Source organism: Notamacropus eugenii, chromosome 4 (assembly GCF_028372415.1).
Source record: "Notamacropus eugenii isolate mMacEug1 chromosome 4, mMacEug1.pri_v2, whole genome shotgun sequence".
Taxonomy (NCBI): Eukaryota; Metazoa; Chordata; class Mammalia; order Diprotodontia; family Macropodidae; genus Notamacropus; species Notamacropus eugenii.
The window spans coordinates 201,708,882-201,726,728 of NC_092875.1; the positions used below are offsets into that span (position 1 = coordinate 201,708,882).

The 17,847-nt window shown below is 38.0% G+C and overlaps 1 protein-coding gene across 4 annotated transcripts in view; it reads right to left on the reverse strand.

Moving 5' to 3' along the window:
* NFATC1 (nuclear factor of activated T cells 1) overlaps nt 1–17,847 on the reverse strand; it is a 205,011-nt gene that overhangs the window by 47,217 nt on the left and 139,947 nt on the right. The window contains exon 9 of one of the 4 annotated variants that reach the window (XM_072604048.1): nt 8,996–9,464. The exons of the other annotated variants lie outside the window; for them this stretch is intronic. Coding sequence (XP_072460149.1) covers nt 9,382–9,464 — 83 coding nt within the window. The 3' untranslated portion in view covers nt 8,996–9,381. Of the gene's footprint in view, nt 1–8,995; nt 9,465–17,847 lie in introns of those variants that run through there. 4 annotated transcript variants of the gene reach the window in all.

Below are 17,847 nucleotides of genomic sequence, written 5' to 3' on the forward strand. Positions count from 1 at the left end.
TTTGTAGTAATCAAAGCAAAAATTTTAACTTGGATGTACTACTGCATTTCTCCGGCTACTGATGGTCCATTTGATAAATGTCTGCACATTTGGTAAACTTGAGCATAATAAGATGGTTTTTAGAGGTCAGTAAAAATACAATTGCAAAGATATTTGTCATTATAACTAGCTATGCAAAAGCATTTAATTGATATGATTTTTTCAAAAGAAGAAATGAAAACTTTAAAACATTTTTTATCTTTCTCCTCAGCTCCTCCCCACCCTTACACCTTCCAAATAGTTTTCCAAAAGTGTATTCCATTGGAACAAACAGAGTCTGGACTATCACATGGCCAGTGTTTTAGTGACAAGGATAGTTCACCTTGGATTTCTCCACCTGCCCATTTTCCTGCCCAAGACTGACAATATAGAAGCATTGTATGAGAGAAGACATAACTTCTGAAGCCCATATTAGTGGTGTGGGGGCATATTTGAGGGTCTAGGGTATGATGGCCACACTGTGATTGATTATGATACTGTATTTAACTAAAGCTCATAATCTTTAACCATATACTTAATTGCTGAATCGTTATCACATTTGGATTCTGTGTCAAACTTGAACCCTAAAGTGACAACAAGTATTTATGTATAATATACTTATGGATAATATAACCCCATTGACTAAGTATTTTGAGGTAGGATTGGGGGAGAAATGCCTAACAGAAGGAAGGTGGAATCAGGTTGCACATATCTATAGGTATTAGACCATCTCAAGAAGAACTTAGAATATGCACAAACACTATCTCCCTTTTGCAAAGTTCTCAATTTTCATTTTCCTAGTTAGAATTTAAAAAAGCAAACAAACCACACGTACATAGAAGAGGGAAGCAAGGAAAAGTAATAAAGGATGAATACAAAAGTGTGTAGCATAGTCCTGTTAAAACAGTATCAAGTGTGCTTAAGTCACAATGAATTGAGGCTGGCAAGGTAAGTAAAGGACAGTAAAAAGGGCATTTTAAAGGTGTGTTGGGGAAAGTGGATGATTGAAGAAAATATGTGAATGCTATTTTGAGTGGATGGTACAATGATGACAGAGAAGACATAGCTGTTCAACTCATATTTTGCTTCTGTGGGTTTTCTTTTCTGCCAAGGAGGTACCTTTGAATCAGAAAAGACTGAATAAAATCAGCAAATATGGAATTGAAAACCAAGTAAATAGAGAGACACTAAGGAAGTAAATACTTGCAAAGTGCTTAGCATGGTGACTGGCACGCAGCAGGCACTTAATAAAAGCTGGTTTCCCTTCCTTCCCTTGATAAGTTAAGTTCAGGTCGTCAGATTCATAAATGACTCATCCTAAGTTCTGAAAGGACTAGTAGATATTTTAGGTTTGATTCTGTATCCCTAGTGTCTCACATATGAACTTGTGCATAATAGTGCTTATCAGATGCTTATTGAACTGAGATTAATGTAATTATTGATTTGCTGACAAAAATTTCTAGAAGACTACGAAGACAAAGAGAGGATGCTACCAGGTTGGGACAAAATGAGTGTTTGCCTCATTTTTTTTAAAGGGAAAGAGTGGAATCTACAAACTATAGGTCTGCGAACTAGACAACTCTTGGGGCAATTATATTAAATACTACCAAAAAGATAGCACACGAACATCTAGAAAAGGAGGCAGTCAGTACCTATCACAAAATTTAGTATGAGTTCATCAAGGAAAGGTAATAACAGACTAAACTCATTTTAATTTTTTGAAACGGTTGCTAGATTTGCAGATCAGGAAAATACTACAGACATAATTTAATTAGAATGCAGCAAAACATTTGATAAAATCAGCAGCTATTCTTATGAATAAAATGTAGAGATGAAGGTTGGTCAAGAGCATACACCTGGTGCAATGTCAGCTTGGAAGGACATCTCTGGTAGGATTGCACCTGCGATCTGAGCTTGACCCTATACTGTTGAAAACCTTTACCAGTGATTTGGATACAAATATAGATAATATGTTTACAAAGATTGCAGATGATATAAAATGAGGCAGAATAGCTAACATTTATAGCAGAGTCAGGATCCAGAAAGATGTCATCACGTTAGAATATTTGGTTGGATCTGAGGATGAATTATAATAGGGATTAATTTATAACGTTACACTTGGGTTCAAAAAGACAATTTCATGAGTGGAAAACAAGGAAGGTGTGGCTGCAGAAGTTTTTCTGAAAAAGGTCAGGGAGTTTTAGTACCCCAGAATCACAATATGAGTCAACAACATGATGTGGCAGCCAAAACAAAACAAAACAGAAAACCAAAGGAATCTTGGACAGTGCTAAAAGATGCATATTGTTCAAGACTAGGGCAGTTAGTAGTCCTGATATATTTTACTCTTGTCAGACCAGCCTGGGATACAGTGTTCAATTCTGAGTGCCACATTGTAGGAAAGATATTAAGAAACTGGAGAAAGTCTAAGGAAAGACAACCAGGATTGTAAGGACACTCATTATCATCCCATATGAGGATCAGGTGAAGAGGCTGAGAATTTTCAGGGTTTTTTAAGACTAGTTAAGAGTGGGGAAAAGACAAAATAGCTGTCTTCAAACATTTGGACATACTATCATATGGGAAGAGGAACTAGACCCAATTTGTTTGGTCCCTGTAGGGCTGAACCAGAAACAACGTGAGAGTAGCATAGAGGCAAACTTGGCTTCATGTAAAGAAAAATTACCCAAAAGTAGATGTTTTCCAAAAAAGACTGGAGTGACACTTCAAGAAAGTTTTAGAAGTGATGCTTAGTTAGCTGCAGATTGGACTATATGGCCTCTGAGTGCCTTTCCAACATAGATTGTATCATTCTGATTTTTTTTGTTCGTTTCCTTCTCATTCCACACACATCTCTATCCCTTACCCCCTGCCACCACCACCTTTTAAGCATCTTTCTCTAAAGCTGGGTATATAGTCTTTCTCAAATTATTATTTAAAAAACACACACAAACACACACAATACACATACATACACACACGTCCATTTGTAATAGATGAGAAAGTGCTGCTTGAGATGAATGGATCATATATAATGGTCAACCCCCCTCATCTATAATGAAGAAGATACCTGTTCAAGAATAGATTTATGAACTTATTTTTATACTCTTTTCATTATATACAAAGACTCCTTTGTTAATAATCACAGGTACAAGGTACAGGTACACACTACAGAGGTAGTAAGCAGGACATAAGCCATATAAGAAAAAAAGGTACAAATTGTTTTAACAGAACTCTTGAGAGGGCATATTTTCTCATATGTTTCATATTATAGTCCAATACACTCTCACAAAGTTGTTAACCAGATGTAAATGAACATCCTCAAACAGAGACTTTTCCTGATGCATCTCAGTGGCAAACACCCAGGCTAAACAATGCTATTTTGATAAATACAGTATTGCCTATCAATGGCATGCACTTCTCCACTAGAAAGGATAGACTCCTGCAAAGATAATCCACTGGATTTTCATCCTTCGAGACTTATGATTGAAATTTCTCCTTATGCTGAACTTTCCTATAGTCTTAATTTTTATTCTTTCTCTCCATATATATGTAACTACATATAAGCATATATTACACATAGTAGATATGTAACATTTGTACTTATTACATATACTATGTATAGATGCACATGTATATATTATATACGTACATATTTATATGTGTGCGTCCATTTCTTAAAATTGTTCTTTCAGCACATTCAAATAGGGAGGCAAAGCGAATTTAGGAGTTGTTAAATTACTGGGGCTGCCATACTTAGCAAGAAAAAAAATAACAAGTCAATTGAAAAATGTGTTACAAACACACACACACACACACATACACACGTGCACATGCATTCACACACACAAAAGAGTATATTGATCTGCAGGCCCCAAATATGACCCTTTAGTAATTAGTATGGTATTTTTTATAGAAACAAGGGATACTGGTAGAGACAAGTTTAGCACCACTTTTCATCCCAGAGTGCATTTGGCAGTTTGTAAACACATCTCCTTTTAATAATTATTAAAAGATTCCTTCAGTAAAGTGATATGGAATATTGGGGATGGGTAACATTAAGGGAAGGATTAATGAAGTGTTTGAGGAGTTATTAGCCCACCATCTTTGGTGACATATAGTTGGTCATGTAAGTAGCTACTAAACAGAAAAACCAGTGGGGCAATTGTGCTTCTGGGTCCACGTAGCACCTACAATGCCTCCTGTTGCACTGTCAAAACTGAGCTATTCAGGTAGGGCCCAACCCTTTCTTATTTCCACCTCAATGTTGTCTATTCCTACCTACTAAGCCTTCTTCATCTCTGCCTCTCTCCTGCCCCATACATTAATGTTTCATTTGCTAAGGAACACACAATCATTTTAAAAATTTAAGAAATTATTTAGGAACATTGTAGAAATGCCATGGAGGAAAACTAGCAAAAACATAAAGAATGCTATCCTTGGTCTGTATATTTTCATAGAGCAGCTCTTATTCAATTGGTTAAAAAAAAGCCACCCAGATATGAGACAGACTACTGGTTATATTTGGCTAATTCTGTTCCTTGTCTTTGATGAGCTCTCCAGACTACCTTTCACCATAACTTTATATGATTATCAGGGGGGATAGAAAAGCTTAAAACACTAGACAGCTAGTGTGCTGCTGTCAAATTTTGAAAGGAATCGTGATTTTTAGATCCCTTTGGTGAAAATCACACATATTTGAGTTTAGAACTTGTATCACTTGGATGACTCAATATCATGACCTTGGTAACCCTGGTGACCCAGGTCAGTAGTACTCTAAAAGACAAGCCTTGGCAATGCTTGGAGGCCCATATTGGGCCTCTACCAGTATGATGAGCCTCCACCCCACTTTCTCCCTTTCCCTTGTTAGCTTTCAGCTAACTATCTGATGTGTAAATAAGACAATACCATCTTATCATCTGGTTCAAGGATTAAGCCAGTGACTGTTTCTGAAAATGCCTCAACCAGAAGTAAGCCAGCAGGAGGGCAGTCCCATTGGACTCTAACACCTTTTACCCATTGGTAATGACACACCTTCCTGACAGAGGTATTTCTAAACTTTGGAAGCCCTGAGCTCCGATAAAAGGTCTTGGCTCCCAAATCTACATCTCTGGCAACATAGCCCAACATGCTACTAACACAGCCCTTCCTTCAATAGATCAATTTTCTCTGTCACTCTCTTCCCAGGCCCATATGTTTCCTATATACAGATCAGTTGGACTGTCTCCCTCATGTGCCTGACCCAGGGAACCAGTGTATATATGCAGAGAGGGCTGTAGAGTTTGGGATGCCAAGAATGAGATTAATGTCCTCACATTTAATAGAAACCAGTATTGTAATCCAACTTATTTTATATTAGAAAGTCAAATATTTGAAGTCAGCTGTCGGCTCAAACACCTTTTTTAAGGGGCTGCCAGCTGAAAGAGACAGCTTCTAGCCATAACCTGGCCGGCTATGATTAACAACATGAAGCTCTCCAGCTGCTTGGACTCCACTCGCACTTTAGGCAAGCAGAGGTCTATTTTTTATCCCAAAGAGGAGTGTCAAACTCAAGAAAGCAGCCTCATCTAAAATGGTTCTGCTGAGAAGATACCGTTTTATGAACTGCCTCCCCTAACTAGACTCAAGTTAACATGCTTCAACCATATTATAAATCCAAGAAATGGCAGGCCCTGGAATTAGGCCAGAAAACCAAGTTCAGCCTCACACCTGAGAAGCAGGGTTTGCTCAGCAGAGCTTATTACTGTTAACAATGGCAGAAGTCCTCATGGAGAGAGAACAGTGGTGAAATAATGGCCCCAGACATGTCTAATAGTGACCTTTGTGTGTGCTGTAAACTTTCCAGTTTAAGAATTAAAACACTCCAGTGTCCAATATGGCAAAGGTTAAGTTCTAAATGACTTTGGTAACTTGCAGAGCTCATGATCTTTCATTTTTTTATTTTTTTAATATGGCTGGAAGATTAAATTAAACGTTTATAGGGTAGCTAACACGCTAATACCCAGTCGGGATAAGCAGCCCTCTCAGTTGCACCAGTTTTTCGGCCAGATCCTAGAAATCTGGCCAGACATCAGGACCTACCCTTACTCTTATAGGAAGTATTCCCTGGGCACCTTTAAAAAAAACAGTGCCCTGTCTGCTCCACATGGACATTAAAGGTGCAGTCAAAAATATACCCCTACAGTAAAGGCCAATGTGCTTAATTTATCTACCACCGAGGGATAGTGGAGGGAGCACATGCTGCTTGGATTAGAAGTAGGGATTCCAGCAAGTCTAAGGAATCCAAAATCATAGACCTTATTGACCAAGCCTTCCAGCAGAGGATGGAGATGACATCTCCGTCTGCTAAAAACGTGCACCATTAGGATGTCTGTTGTTTATGACCTGTTTAAAACCAAGTGGTGGCAGCCGCATTAACTCCTGTGTAAATCAGGGCTACCTCAGATTCTTATTGGGAAAGACTTAGCAAAAATGATGTCATGCCACTCACTTGCCTTTATACAATGGCCCTCTGTGTAGACCTGAATGTGGGTGAAAGATTCAGTCAAAGAAATGTCTGAGTTCAAAATGAAAGGATTTTCTTAACATGTTAAAAAGTAAACATGTCCAATGTCAGAGGATTGTCATAAATCACATGCCTTTTACTGTATGCGGGGAAACCTTTGAAAAGAAGAAAGAGGGAGCATGTAGACTTGGTGCTGTTGCATTCATTTTGGCCAATTCGGAGAAGAGTTCACTTACTGATTTTTATGCTTTAATACACTAGTTGTTTGCTGTTTCAAGGTTCCAAACCAAAACCCTTAGTTGAGCTAAAAAAATACAACAGAATAGCCATTCTGTAATGTGGAGACCAGTTGTTGTCTGAACAGTCTCATTTACTGATTTCAATCAATGTTTACCAAATATGTAGATTTCCTCCTGGCCTGGAAAAATATTCTTCCTTTCTCCCCCAAATATGTGGGCTACGATCCTGAAGCCACTACTGTTAAGTCATTTTGGTCTTCTCTCTTTAAGAAATCAACCATGACATACCTATTTAGAAGATGACCAATGTGCCATTCTGGAGACTCCAATTGTATGAGGTCACTTACTACCCACAAACTGGGAAAGATTATTAGATGAAAAAAGTGATAAAAGCAAAAATTTTAAACAGACTCTAATAGGATGTGTTTAAAAGAACTACAGCTTTCTGTCTGGGGTCCATTCTAATACAGCTTTACAAATAAAAACAAGTCTGACAGCCACAGAAATGTGTTAACAGCATGCCCTTCTTCGTGAATGTGCATTGATACGTAGAATGGATGTTATTTTCTTTTTGCTTTGGATTAATAATGCTACTTTAACTACATTGTATCCCTCTCACCAGCCCAGGATTTCACTTTCTGGTCAAGAGAATAATAGATCTTACTACGTCTCTTATCCTATAAAGCAGGGGTTTTTTAACTCTGCGTGTGTGCGTGTGTGTGTGTGTGTGTGTGTGTGTGTGTGTGTGTGTGTGAGAGAGAGAGAGAGAGAGAGAGAGAGAGAGAGAGAGAGAGAGAGAGAGAGAGAGAGAAAGAGAGAGAGAAAGAGAGAGAGAGTTCATATTTGGTAGTCGAGTGAAGCCTATGGACTCATTCTCAGAATATTTTTTAAAAAACTATAATGGAAGGAAATAATAGAGTTAATTGATAAGTTAGTGAAAATAAAGTTTTAATTTTCCTCCCATCTGAGTTCATAGACCCCTTGGGGGTCCACGGAATCCAGGTTAAGAACCGCTGGTCTAGTGTCTTAGTTTCTTATATATTTTTGAGTTTCTCACTTAACCTACAAGTATATAGTTTCTCCAAACTGGTAATGAAAAGGCACCAGATGTCTATAATGGGAGGAAATGGATGAATGAATAATCTAGTGATATAATTCAGAATCACTGCATCATAGAAATGGAAGAACTCTTAGAGATTATTTAAGTCAACCCTCCCTACTCCCAACCCCTGTTTAAAGATGAGAAAACTGAGGTCTAGAAAGACAAAAAACTCATTCAAGATCACACACCTAGTTGATGGCAACTTCTCCTTCATGAAAAATGATAAGATGACTGGATATGTAAAATATGTTCCTTCCCCATCCTACCCCCTAAAGAATATGTAGAAAAGCCCAGATGAGCCTACCATTATATCCAAGACTTTCAATATTTATCTGTATAGCTACCATAGAGCAACCCTGAAAATAATTCCAATTCCCACAGTTTTGTATTCCCTAAGCTGCTTCTGGGGATATATCTTAGCCAAGGCTAAACCAAGGCAAAATTGCTTTCCTACAGCCTGCGCTGGACAGTACATGCATTAAAAAAAAATTAATAAGTTGTTATGTAAGCAGTTCTTGTAATACCCATCCACTGTACTCGCAAGCAAATGACCAAGCATGAGCAACTTTCCAGCCCCTTTCTAGACCCTTAAGACATATAGTTTCATCAACATATACTGATAAAATGGAAAACGTGAAAATTACCATTTTAAAACTAAAGACATATTTTTAACGACAATCTCTCCCTTTTATTCCCATTAGGCTCATGAAAGCTTAAATGCACCAATACTGTACTACTGTGAATGTGTCTCAGTTGCCTTTTTGGTATGTATTTCAAAGCATACTAACATCCTGTCTTTAAGCCAGAGTCATACAAGAAGATGCCTTCTGTTTTACATTAGTAAAGGAATAAAAGTGGTCTGCTTCTTCATATGGTCATCTGGCATTTAATCCTATCATTATCTAGCAAAAATGTAGGAAGATACCAGCACAGGGATTTGAGTCCTCCGGCGCGACTGAAAGAATTTTTCAATTCAGTTCTGACGCTTAGCATGATGCACTGTCCCATTACCTCCTGTTACAGTATATCATGTTAGGTTATGACTCGAAATAAAGTAACACGAGATGACACAGTGTAACTCAGTGTGATATTAGGCAATGGCACACGGAAAAATACCACATTACCCAAGTGGCGAGTTCACAATCTACATTTATTATGGAAAGCACAAGTGCGACAGATGAACGCTAATTGTCACAGTTTCCTGGAAGTTTACAAAGCAGGTTTTTCATGGACAAGACAGCACTGTTGGTTAGTGAAACACTGGTATTCATCACAACTGGTTTCATTTACATTAAATACATTGTTAGCGAAGATAGAACAATCTGAATAACAATGTACAGGCTTGACAACAAAAGGTATCCTCTAGAGTAATTTTTTAAACTGTCACAAAGATCCAATCTTTTTTTGTTAAATGAAATAAAATATGGTGCATGTCCAAAATTATTTTTAAAATACAGCACTTCACATGACCCTTCCCAGTCATTTCAGGATTCCTGCCTCTAAAGATGGAAGGGTGGTCATATAGCTGAGGTGATCTCCATTCCTTGGAGAGAGGGAGTTAAGATGTTTTTCTTGTCCAGCAGTGGCAGTAACATCAACCCTAGAAAACACATGAACTCTTTTTCTCCATCTGGCCTAGTACAGACAATGATGTGCGTAGATAAACACCAACAAAATGAGAGATGAATATCATAGGATGCAAAGTGGAAGATTCAGAATAAATGAATACATGAAAACCTTTCATTTTAGGTCAACTCTAGGTCTCACTCTCTAACATACATAAATCTCTCTCAGTTTAGTGGAAATTGTGCTATTAAAAAATCCTGCCTCCTCTCTTCCCTTGTTCCCTCCCGTGGCATCCCCACATGTATACATCAGCTCACTATCCCATTGCTTTCTGAGAGTTTCTTTCAGTTCTATAGCAGAGGATTCTTTCCCAGGGTCAAATGCCTTAGAAGCCTCATCTATGTGGGAATTTATCTACACTGAAAAGATGACTAAGTCTGGAGTAGAATTATAAAAAGGCCATAAGCCACAAGAACTGGGTTGTCAGTGACTGACAAGTTTTAGTCTCACAAAAAAGAAAAGAGCTAATGAAATGTAAACATAAATTTATTCTACCCAAAGCAAGTGATTAGGGAACTCAGTGAAAACAAAGTACCTGGGTACAAAGTACCTACCACACACTGGGTGTTCAAATAAATGCTGTTGATGGACAGGGAGGAGGGTGGTTACTGTAGCCACTCTATTCTTGAAAACCCATGTTATTACATCCATCTAGTTAACAGGGGAATAAATTAGGATTAAAGTACCCTAGTTATAAAACAGTGAGTTTTTTTTTCCTTACTCAAACAAAGTTTTCATAAGACTATGTCTCCTGTGATGTATTGATTCAACAGTTACCTAGAGAAAATGTTTAGTCCCTTTTTCTTCCATAATATCTAAAATAAATCCAATGATGAATAGTTGGCTTCTCTGTACTACCTTCCATCCTAGAATCTTCAAGTGCATAAACAAACAAGCATTTCTTTCTGTGCTATAGATGGGGAAATCAGGAGTTATTTTGAGGTGAAGCCAAAGTCTAAACAGTGATTAAGTGTCAGGGCCAGAAATATAAGCTGGAAACAGAACCCAGAACTCCTGACCTTCTCATCCCCATCCTTTAGCCACAAGCTCATTCCCATAGACTAAAAGATGCAAACCCCCACAAAAAATGGGGGACAGTTTGGCTGCCCATGAGGAGGTGGAAGACAATGTCATATAATTTGCTGAGACAAACTATAACTTGAATAACCTCACTTGAAACTATCCTCAAGCAGATATTGGAGTTCAAATGTTTCCAAGGCAAATAGACTCCATGAAAACTTCATTTCTGGGTCTTCAGTGGCCTATGTGTTGAATTCCCATGATCTTTTCTTTGGGCCAAGGAAAGAAAGCAAGTTCCTCTTTGGAGCAGAGAAGCTAGTTTTTCTCCCCTGCTAATCACCTGCAGGAAATGGATAATTCATTATCTTTCCCTCCATCTTCACATCTGTGCTCTCTATGAGCCTTGATACATGGAGATAGGCTTAGCATCTGAATATACAGAAGCACTGAGAGTACATCTTGCCTATAATCTGAAACAATACCATTATCTGAATGAAGAGTAGTTTCCAAGTAATTCAGTTGCTGGATGCCTTCCTTCAATAGTTGTGAAACTATTAGGTTGTTTAATGAAGTAAAGTGAAAACAGGACAGGAATTCATTATAGATCCTTTAAAACAAGGGGGTGGGAAGTACAGGTGCATCTGCTATGCATGCATGGGCTAATAAATTTAAGTTATACTTTAGATTTAAATGGCCATGTTGAAGTATTAGAGTTATAGAACCACTGAGTACCATGTTATAATTCAAGCGATTTTACTGAGAAAGCAGTGATCATTTTATAAATGAAGATTAGAAAGACACAACACCCCTAAATATGAAAGTTGCAAAAAAAAAGACCAGATGTCTATGTGCTTTTAAACCTACCTTCCTAATTTGGGGCATTAACCATGTCATTAAGAATATCTATTCTGACTATGTGAATGAGCTGTAAACAGACCTCAAAGATCCAAGAGATGCTGAATAATGGGTTCAGGCTGACCTTGGTGCTGGAGGTGAAGGGTGAGGGAGGGGGGAGGGGAAGGCTGTGTTTAGTGGCCAGTTGTTCATTCCTAACTAAGAATCAGCTAAGTGAATTCAAGTATTTCAAAGAACTATACTTCACTTTTCGCCACTCCCTACCGGTAAGATGCCTTTCAATGATTGTCTTCTTAGAATTACTTGAGTTTTTTTTTTTTTACTTCAATTCTTTCCCCTCTGCAGTTTAAGACAGTGTCCCCTCTCATTTTTCAAGATAAGCCACTTTCTGTGATGTATTTTACAGTGGAACAACAGATTTTGCTCCCGATCTTTGTCCTGAGTGCAAGATCCTAGTTCAGAGAAGGCATTGTCTTCTGTTGAATCCTGAGGCAGACACTATAATGAACCATAAAGATAAATTCCAGAGGCCAAGCAATTTTTTATATCATATGGAGAAAAGGGATGGCTGTCTAGATCACAGTCTAGGTGCTTAAATGTGTTTTTGACTGATTATTAAGCTGAACCATCTGATGAAGAAGGCAAGAAGGGTCTCATTCTGAATTTTCTTCAGTCACATCTTTATGTAGTCTTCTAACTAAACCTGTACTCATGCCAGACACTTTTCTTGATCTTAGAAAGATTGGCTTTTGCTTTTTTCCCACTCTTCGTGAGAGGCAGAGTGATATAGTGCATGGCAAGTTGATCTCAGTCAGGAATACCTGTGTTCAAATGCAGGTTTGATATGTACAACCTGCGTGACTCTGGGCAAGTTATTTAACCTCTCGATATCGCATGCAACTGTCTAAGAGCGTCACTTGTAGGAAAGGTTCTGCACTATACTGCTTCCATACTCAAATTTCTCTATACTGATGAAATCATTTATAGGAAAAAAAAAACCCCTATGTATATATTTCCTAATCTAGTTTAGTGTGATTAATTCTCCTGATACTTACATAGCCTACATGTTGAAATGCAAGGTCAAGTCTATTATCAGTTAACTAGCTGATTCAGCCTCTCTCTGAGGGTTACAACCCACTATCCTACAGGTGTGGATGACTCAGTGTTTCGCTAGGGAGGTCTTCTCAGTAGAAAATTAAGTGGAGATTTGACAATTATCCAATTAGGCTGATTGTTGGAGATGGTCAAGGCATACAATGCAGGCCAAAAGATACACTGATCAGATTTCTCCAAATAATTGCCAAACCTCCACTTTGTACTGAGTATGATTCAGAGATCCTTCCCTGGAGGGTGTACTTTCTTTCCAAGCAGCTGTGAGGAGTAAGATTTAGTTAGACTCTGGTCAGAGGGCACAAAAAGCCACAATGGAGCAGTCTCCAGTAAGTTACAGAATATGGGAAATGTGACTTGAGGAGGGGTGAGAATGTACTTTTTTCAAAGAAGTATTTATGCAAGAAACGCCTCTGAAATGCTCGCTGGAAATTGACTAGTTATTAGTGTCAAAGATAGAACGGTTTATTCTGTTTGGAAGTGTATAAATCTTTGTCAATTTGTTCAAAAGTGACCTGTCTTGCACTCTGTGTGCACGCACACACATATTTAATGAATAGGCATCTTGGGTGTTCAGCTACTTTTGACTCACACTTCCTTTTGTTTTTGATGGCTTTTGCCCAGTACGATTGCTTAAAATAATACCCCTGCTCCCTCAGTGGTGCTGTGAGTACGTCTGATAAAGGGGTCACTGGATAGTCTGTGGTTACCCTCAGTCTCCTTGCTATTATATCCCTCTCTGCTCATTCTATTTACCACCCAGTAACCCACATGCCACTCCCTGTGCAGGGAAACAGACTGTTGCTCATCATTCCCCAAACTAGGATCTCATTTTTAAATTCTCTCACAAGCTTCTAAAACTCATCTTTCAATACATAGTTTGCCTCTCCACTTTTACTTCCTATAGAACAGCCAGCTCTACGTATAAATCCTTTCCCTGTATTTTAGAAGTCAGTGTTAAATGAGGCATATGGGATTTTGAAAACATCTGCATACCTTCTTTATTGGCTTTTTCTGATGTCATATAGATGTCTCTATACCCTTTCCTTAAACTTAACTCTTCTCAAAGACCCAGAAACTTTCCCAGCATCCAATCAGGATTCACATCAGCCAAACCACTTAACAGCAAATTCAGCATACACAGAACAAGCAGAAATCACAGACCTTTGAAACAAAATGAACCAAGGAAACCCGAAATCTAAGACTAAATACTTTGCAGAAAATTTTGAAAGGTAAAATTTTGTAAAGAATTAAGGAAATGGGGGGAGGGGAATATTATTATCCTATTTTTATAAAAAGGACAGTTTGAAAATATTCACATTTGTAATGTCAAGATTCTCTTCTAATTTTGACTAACAACTGGAGTCATCCTATGCCTACTCCTTTTTTGTACATTATTCTGAACTACTTCAAAGACTATGCTTCCATCTTTATTTCTTTATCCATCTAAAATTTTTTTAAAATCCATAACAACCCTTAGGTAATTTAACAATGGCTCTATCCTGTTCTAGGAGAATACTTGAATTTATTAAATAAATTATTTCTTCCCAAACACTAAATAATATCCTAGAGGTATGAAAAAGTTGATATATCTCCAAGACATGATCAATATGTGTATTCAACTACCCATAAGTTCACATAATACCTAGAAAGTTAGAGATGGAAGGCAGAATCCATCACTTTATAGATAGAATATCCAAAGGTCTATAACAAAAAGAACATTAAACAGGACACAAAATGGTCATTGCAAAAGCAGGGACAGTACAGTCCCTTGGGCCAGCCTACCAGTGAATCCATGTGGATAGGTATGAATGATTTGGTCTGTGATCGGTATCATGAGCTGGCCAGAAGTATCATCTCTGCTGCTAGAGTGACAAAGTCTAAGAGTTTCATTTTCAGTAGTCCAGATGTTTAATGGAAAGTCTCTATATGTTCTTCCTGAAAAATTACTCCTCCATATGCCAGGACCCACATATCCATTAAAAGGCAGATGCAATTGTGCTCTAGAATTTGTTTTGTTCATTAGCTGGACTGGAGACTCAATTCTGTCAAATATTCTAAGTATGTACATTGAGCTATTTTCTTCCCATCAAATAGGATCAAAGTTTAGGCCACAACAGGAAAGATACGAAGTAAAGAACTGAATTTACTTTTAGAGATATATCTCAGGAAGATTGCAGCTACCAGAATAAACTACGTCCCTAACTAGTGGACTTTGAGCACGTCAGTTAACCTCTTGGACCCAAGATCTAGTCTACTTGGATCCCAAGTATACAATAATACTCATTGAGATACTTTAAGCAAATGAGTATATTGTGAGTCTGTCAGTCTGAATTGGTTTAGATTAGGTTAACCCTTTACTGTATATTAGTGACTAATTGAGCCTAGAAAGACTGAACTCTCCCTGCAGACACAAAAAGGCATCAAGGAAAGCATCTCAGCATTTATGGTTGGAAGAATTGGGAGGGAGCTTAAAATGGAGCACAAGAAAGCATCTTTTCTTCAGAGTATTCTAAAAGACATTGTGTTCCTGTGTCTATAACAAAGGAGTATAACATCCCAATTCAAACTAATGCTTTGATCCTTTTTTTCATTTTAATAGGAAACAGGACTCATGCACAGTCATGGTTGATTTAGTTACAGTACTAAATGTCAAAGGCAAAGATGAAACCATGGGGTCGCCAAAAAACAGTTATAAAAGTACATGGCACAAAAGTGAGCCATTTCAGTTCAAGGAAAGATATTTCAACCTGGAAAAGGAACATTCCCCAGAGTTAGCCAATTCTCCATGTACTGATGCCATTGGCCTAAAAGGGAACGCATCATTATATTCAATTACCTAAGAACTGAACAGCAGGGCAGAAGAAGGTAGGAGAGGAAAAGAGGAAAACTGGCTCCATTAGGAGGGTCCCAGGGGACATAACCTCCAGCACCCCATGGTCATATGTCTGTCTAAAAGAAGTTGGGATTGAGACCCAGAGGTGGGAGAAGCTGCATCACCAGAGCATTTCCAGTTGAATCAAATTACCTCTACTTCTTTGACACAAAAGCCAAGTAAATAAACATTTAAAGTCAGCATTATGCTTTTAGAGTGTTTGGATTGTTCTAACTATCTTGGGAGTAAGATGTCCATGGAAAAGACCTTTTGGGGAATAAAGCAACTCTCAAAAAGCAAAATGGAAAGGATGAAACCCAAAGATGCCGTAAAAGAGTCAGAAGGTACAAGAGGAATAATATGTGCTTGGAGCTCTGTGTGCTGTACTCATGCAGTGTGCTGACTGTTGTATAATAATTCCATCTACAAACCCCAATTATTTCTTTTGACAGTTTCTTCTTGACAAATCACTTCAGAACATCTGCACTGAGGGTTGCTAGTTTATACTAGAAGCTATGTCACTGATTGGTGTGCTGGACAGCATGGCCAAAGGAGAATTTCTTGAGTCTGCAAGTTGTTAGATGCCTGAACTCTTCAAAAGGACCTTATTGAATATAAGTCCTAAGGAACCAGGTGTGAAAACTTCAGAAGACTGGGGAATAATGCAATCCTTGTATCTTAATTATTTACAAATTGGAATGTGTATGTCTCCTATTCATTTATTCATCCATTCAAAAAACATTTATTAGACACCTACCACATACCAGGTATGTAGGGAAGCTAGGGGACTTAGGGGGATATGTGAAATATTCCCTGATTGTGAAGAACTTGCATTCTATGTGAAGGGGGCAAGGCAGAGATATCTTGGAAGTAATGTTTTTTTTCATCTATGTAGGTAGCAGTTATGGAGCCCATAAGACCTTTAAGAATCAGAAGATTAAGGATCATAGAGGTTCTCACATACCATGTAATCCAGCATCTTCACTTTATAGATGAGGAGAAAGGCCCAAAAAGTAAAATGATTTTCACTTGCAAAGATAAAAAACAACAAAGTTACTCAAACTCAGGTCCTCTAGGAGTCTTCCTTCCATTAAATCCTTCCACCTGCATAATCTGAGCACAATGGGGTCCCTTTTATGTAGGGAGAGGTTTCAGTTTCTCTCTCAGCACATCTTGGGAGAGGTGGAGAGAAAAGGCATCATGGGACAAGTGTGAGAGTACCAGTATCATTTCTTGCTTCCTGACATATTGTACCTCCTTTCCTGATACCATCTTTATTGGGGTATCCAAATTCACCATCAGAGAAAGACCATTCCTTAAAAATGTCTCATTTTAAATAAATTTTTGTCACTTGTTGGTTTAACTATCCTAACAAATGATGCTCATCTTTGACAAAAGGGAAATAGCAGAATGAGCAAGTTCCTTTCTTAATCACATGTATAAATATGAATATGTTGTAATGAACTTGTCACTGACCAAGCAGGATAGTAAAAATACCTTCCTTCCTCCTTTTAGGACATGTGGTGCTCATTCTTCCTTTACATCTTTTACTTTTGGAGTTCCTAAAACCTTCTGGTTTTTGTCATCCTCCATTACTATAAATTAGCTACGAGAACACTTTTAAGTATGGCTTGTCCATTCAAGGACTTACTTTCCTACTCATAAATGCCTGACAAAGATAGCCTGATATGTTTCTCCAAATCGTGTTGCTGAAGCTTGTTGCATAAGCCTTTGAGTTCATTAACTGCTCAGGACTCAAAAGAACAATGTCAATGTGGATAGGTCCCACGAATTATCTCACAAGATTTCCAGCTCAAAAGTCAGTCTAGACATTCATCCAAACCCATACTCAAACCTTTGACTCCTCTGAGACCTCACCAGAGATTAGAACTTTTTTATATTTGTAATTCTAAATTTCAAAAGCATTAAAATAATTTCTCAGAACTGTTAATGTTTCTGGAAGATTCTTTGTTTTATGACGTCTATCAGTGCTTCTCTTAATCCAACAAATTATGACTAAGTGGCAAGGAACCTTTCAGGGGGTGGTATTTTAGTATTTTTAAGCAAAACAAAGACAAATGAAAAGTTTAAAAAACTCTATTAAATAATACACATGCTTTCTGCATGCAAAAATCTTCTGTCATGATAGCTGATTTTTTTTTCTATCTTGTGATATGATTGTTTTCCCCTGGAAGCTGAACACAAAAAACTTGCAATCAGAAAAGCACATACCCTTCAATGTACTTGCCTTCAGTAGGCAAGTGAGCCCAGCATTTTACCAACCTCCAGTGGAAGAATCCATGTGGCTTCAAAAGCCAGTCCACCCAAAGATCCACCAACAAAAGCCAAAAGCTATGCCATAGCTCCAGTAGGATTTTGCATCTCTCTTTGGTTGTTTTCAACCAATGCAACATTTTAATGTAGAAAGTGAGCTGCCAGCACAAGACATGGGGGACGAAAATGAGGTGTGGCAGCTAAATGTCATCGTGGGCAAATT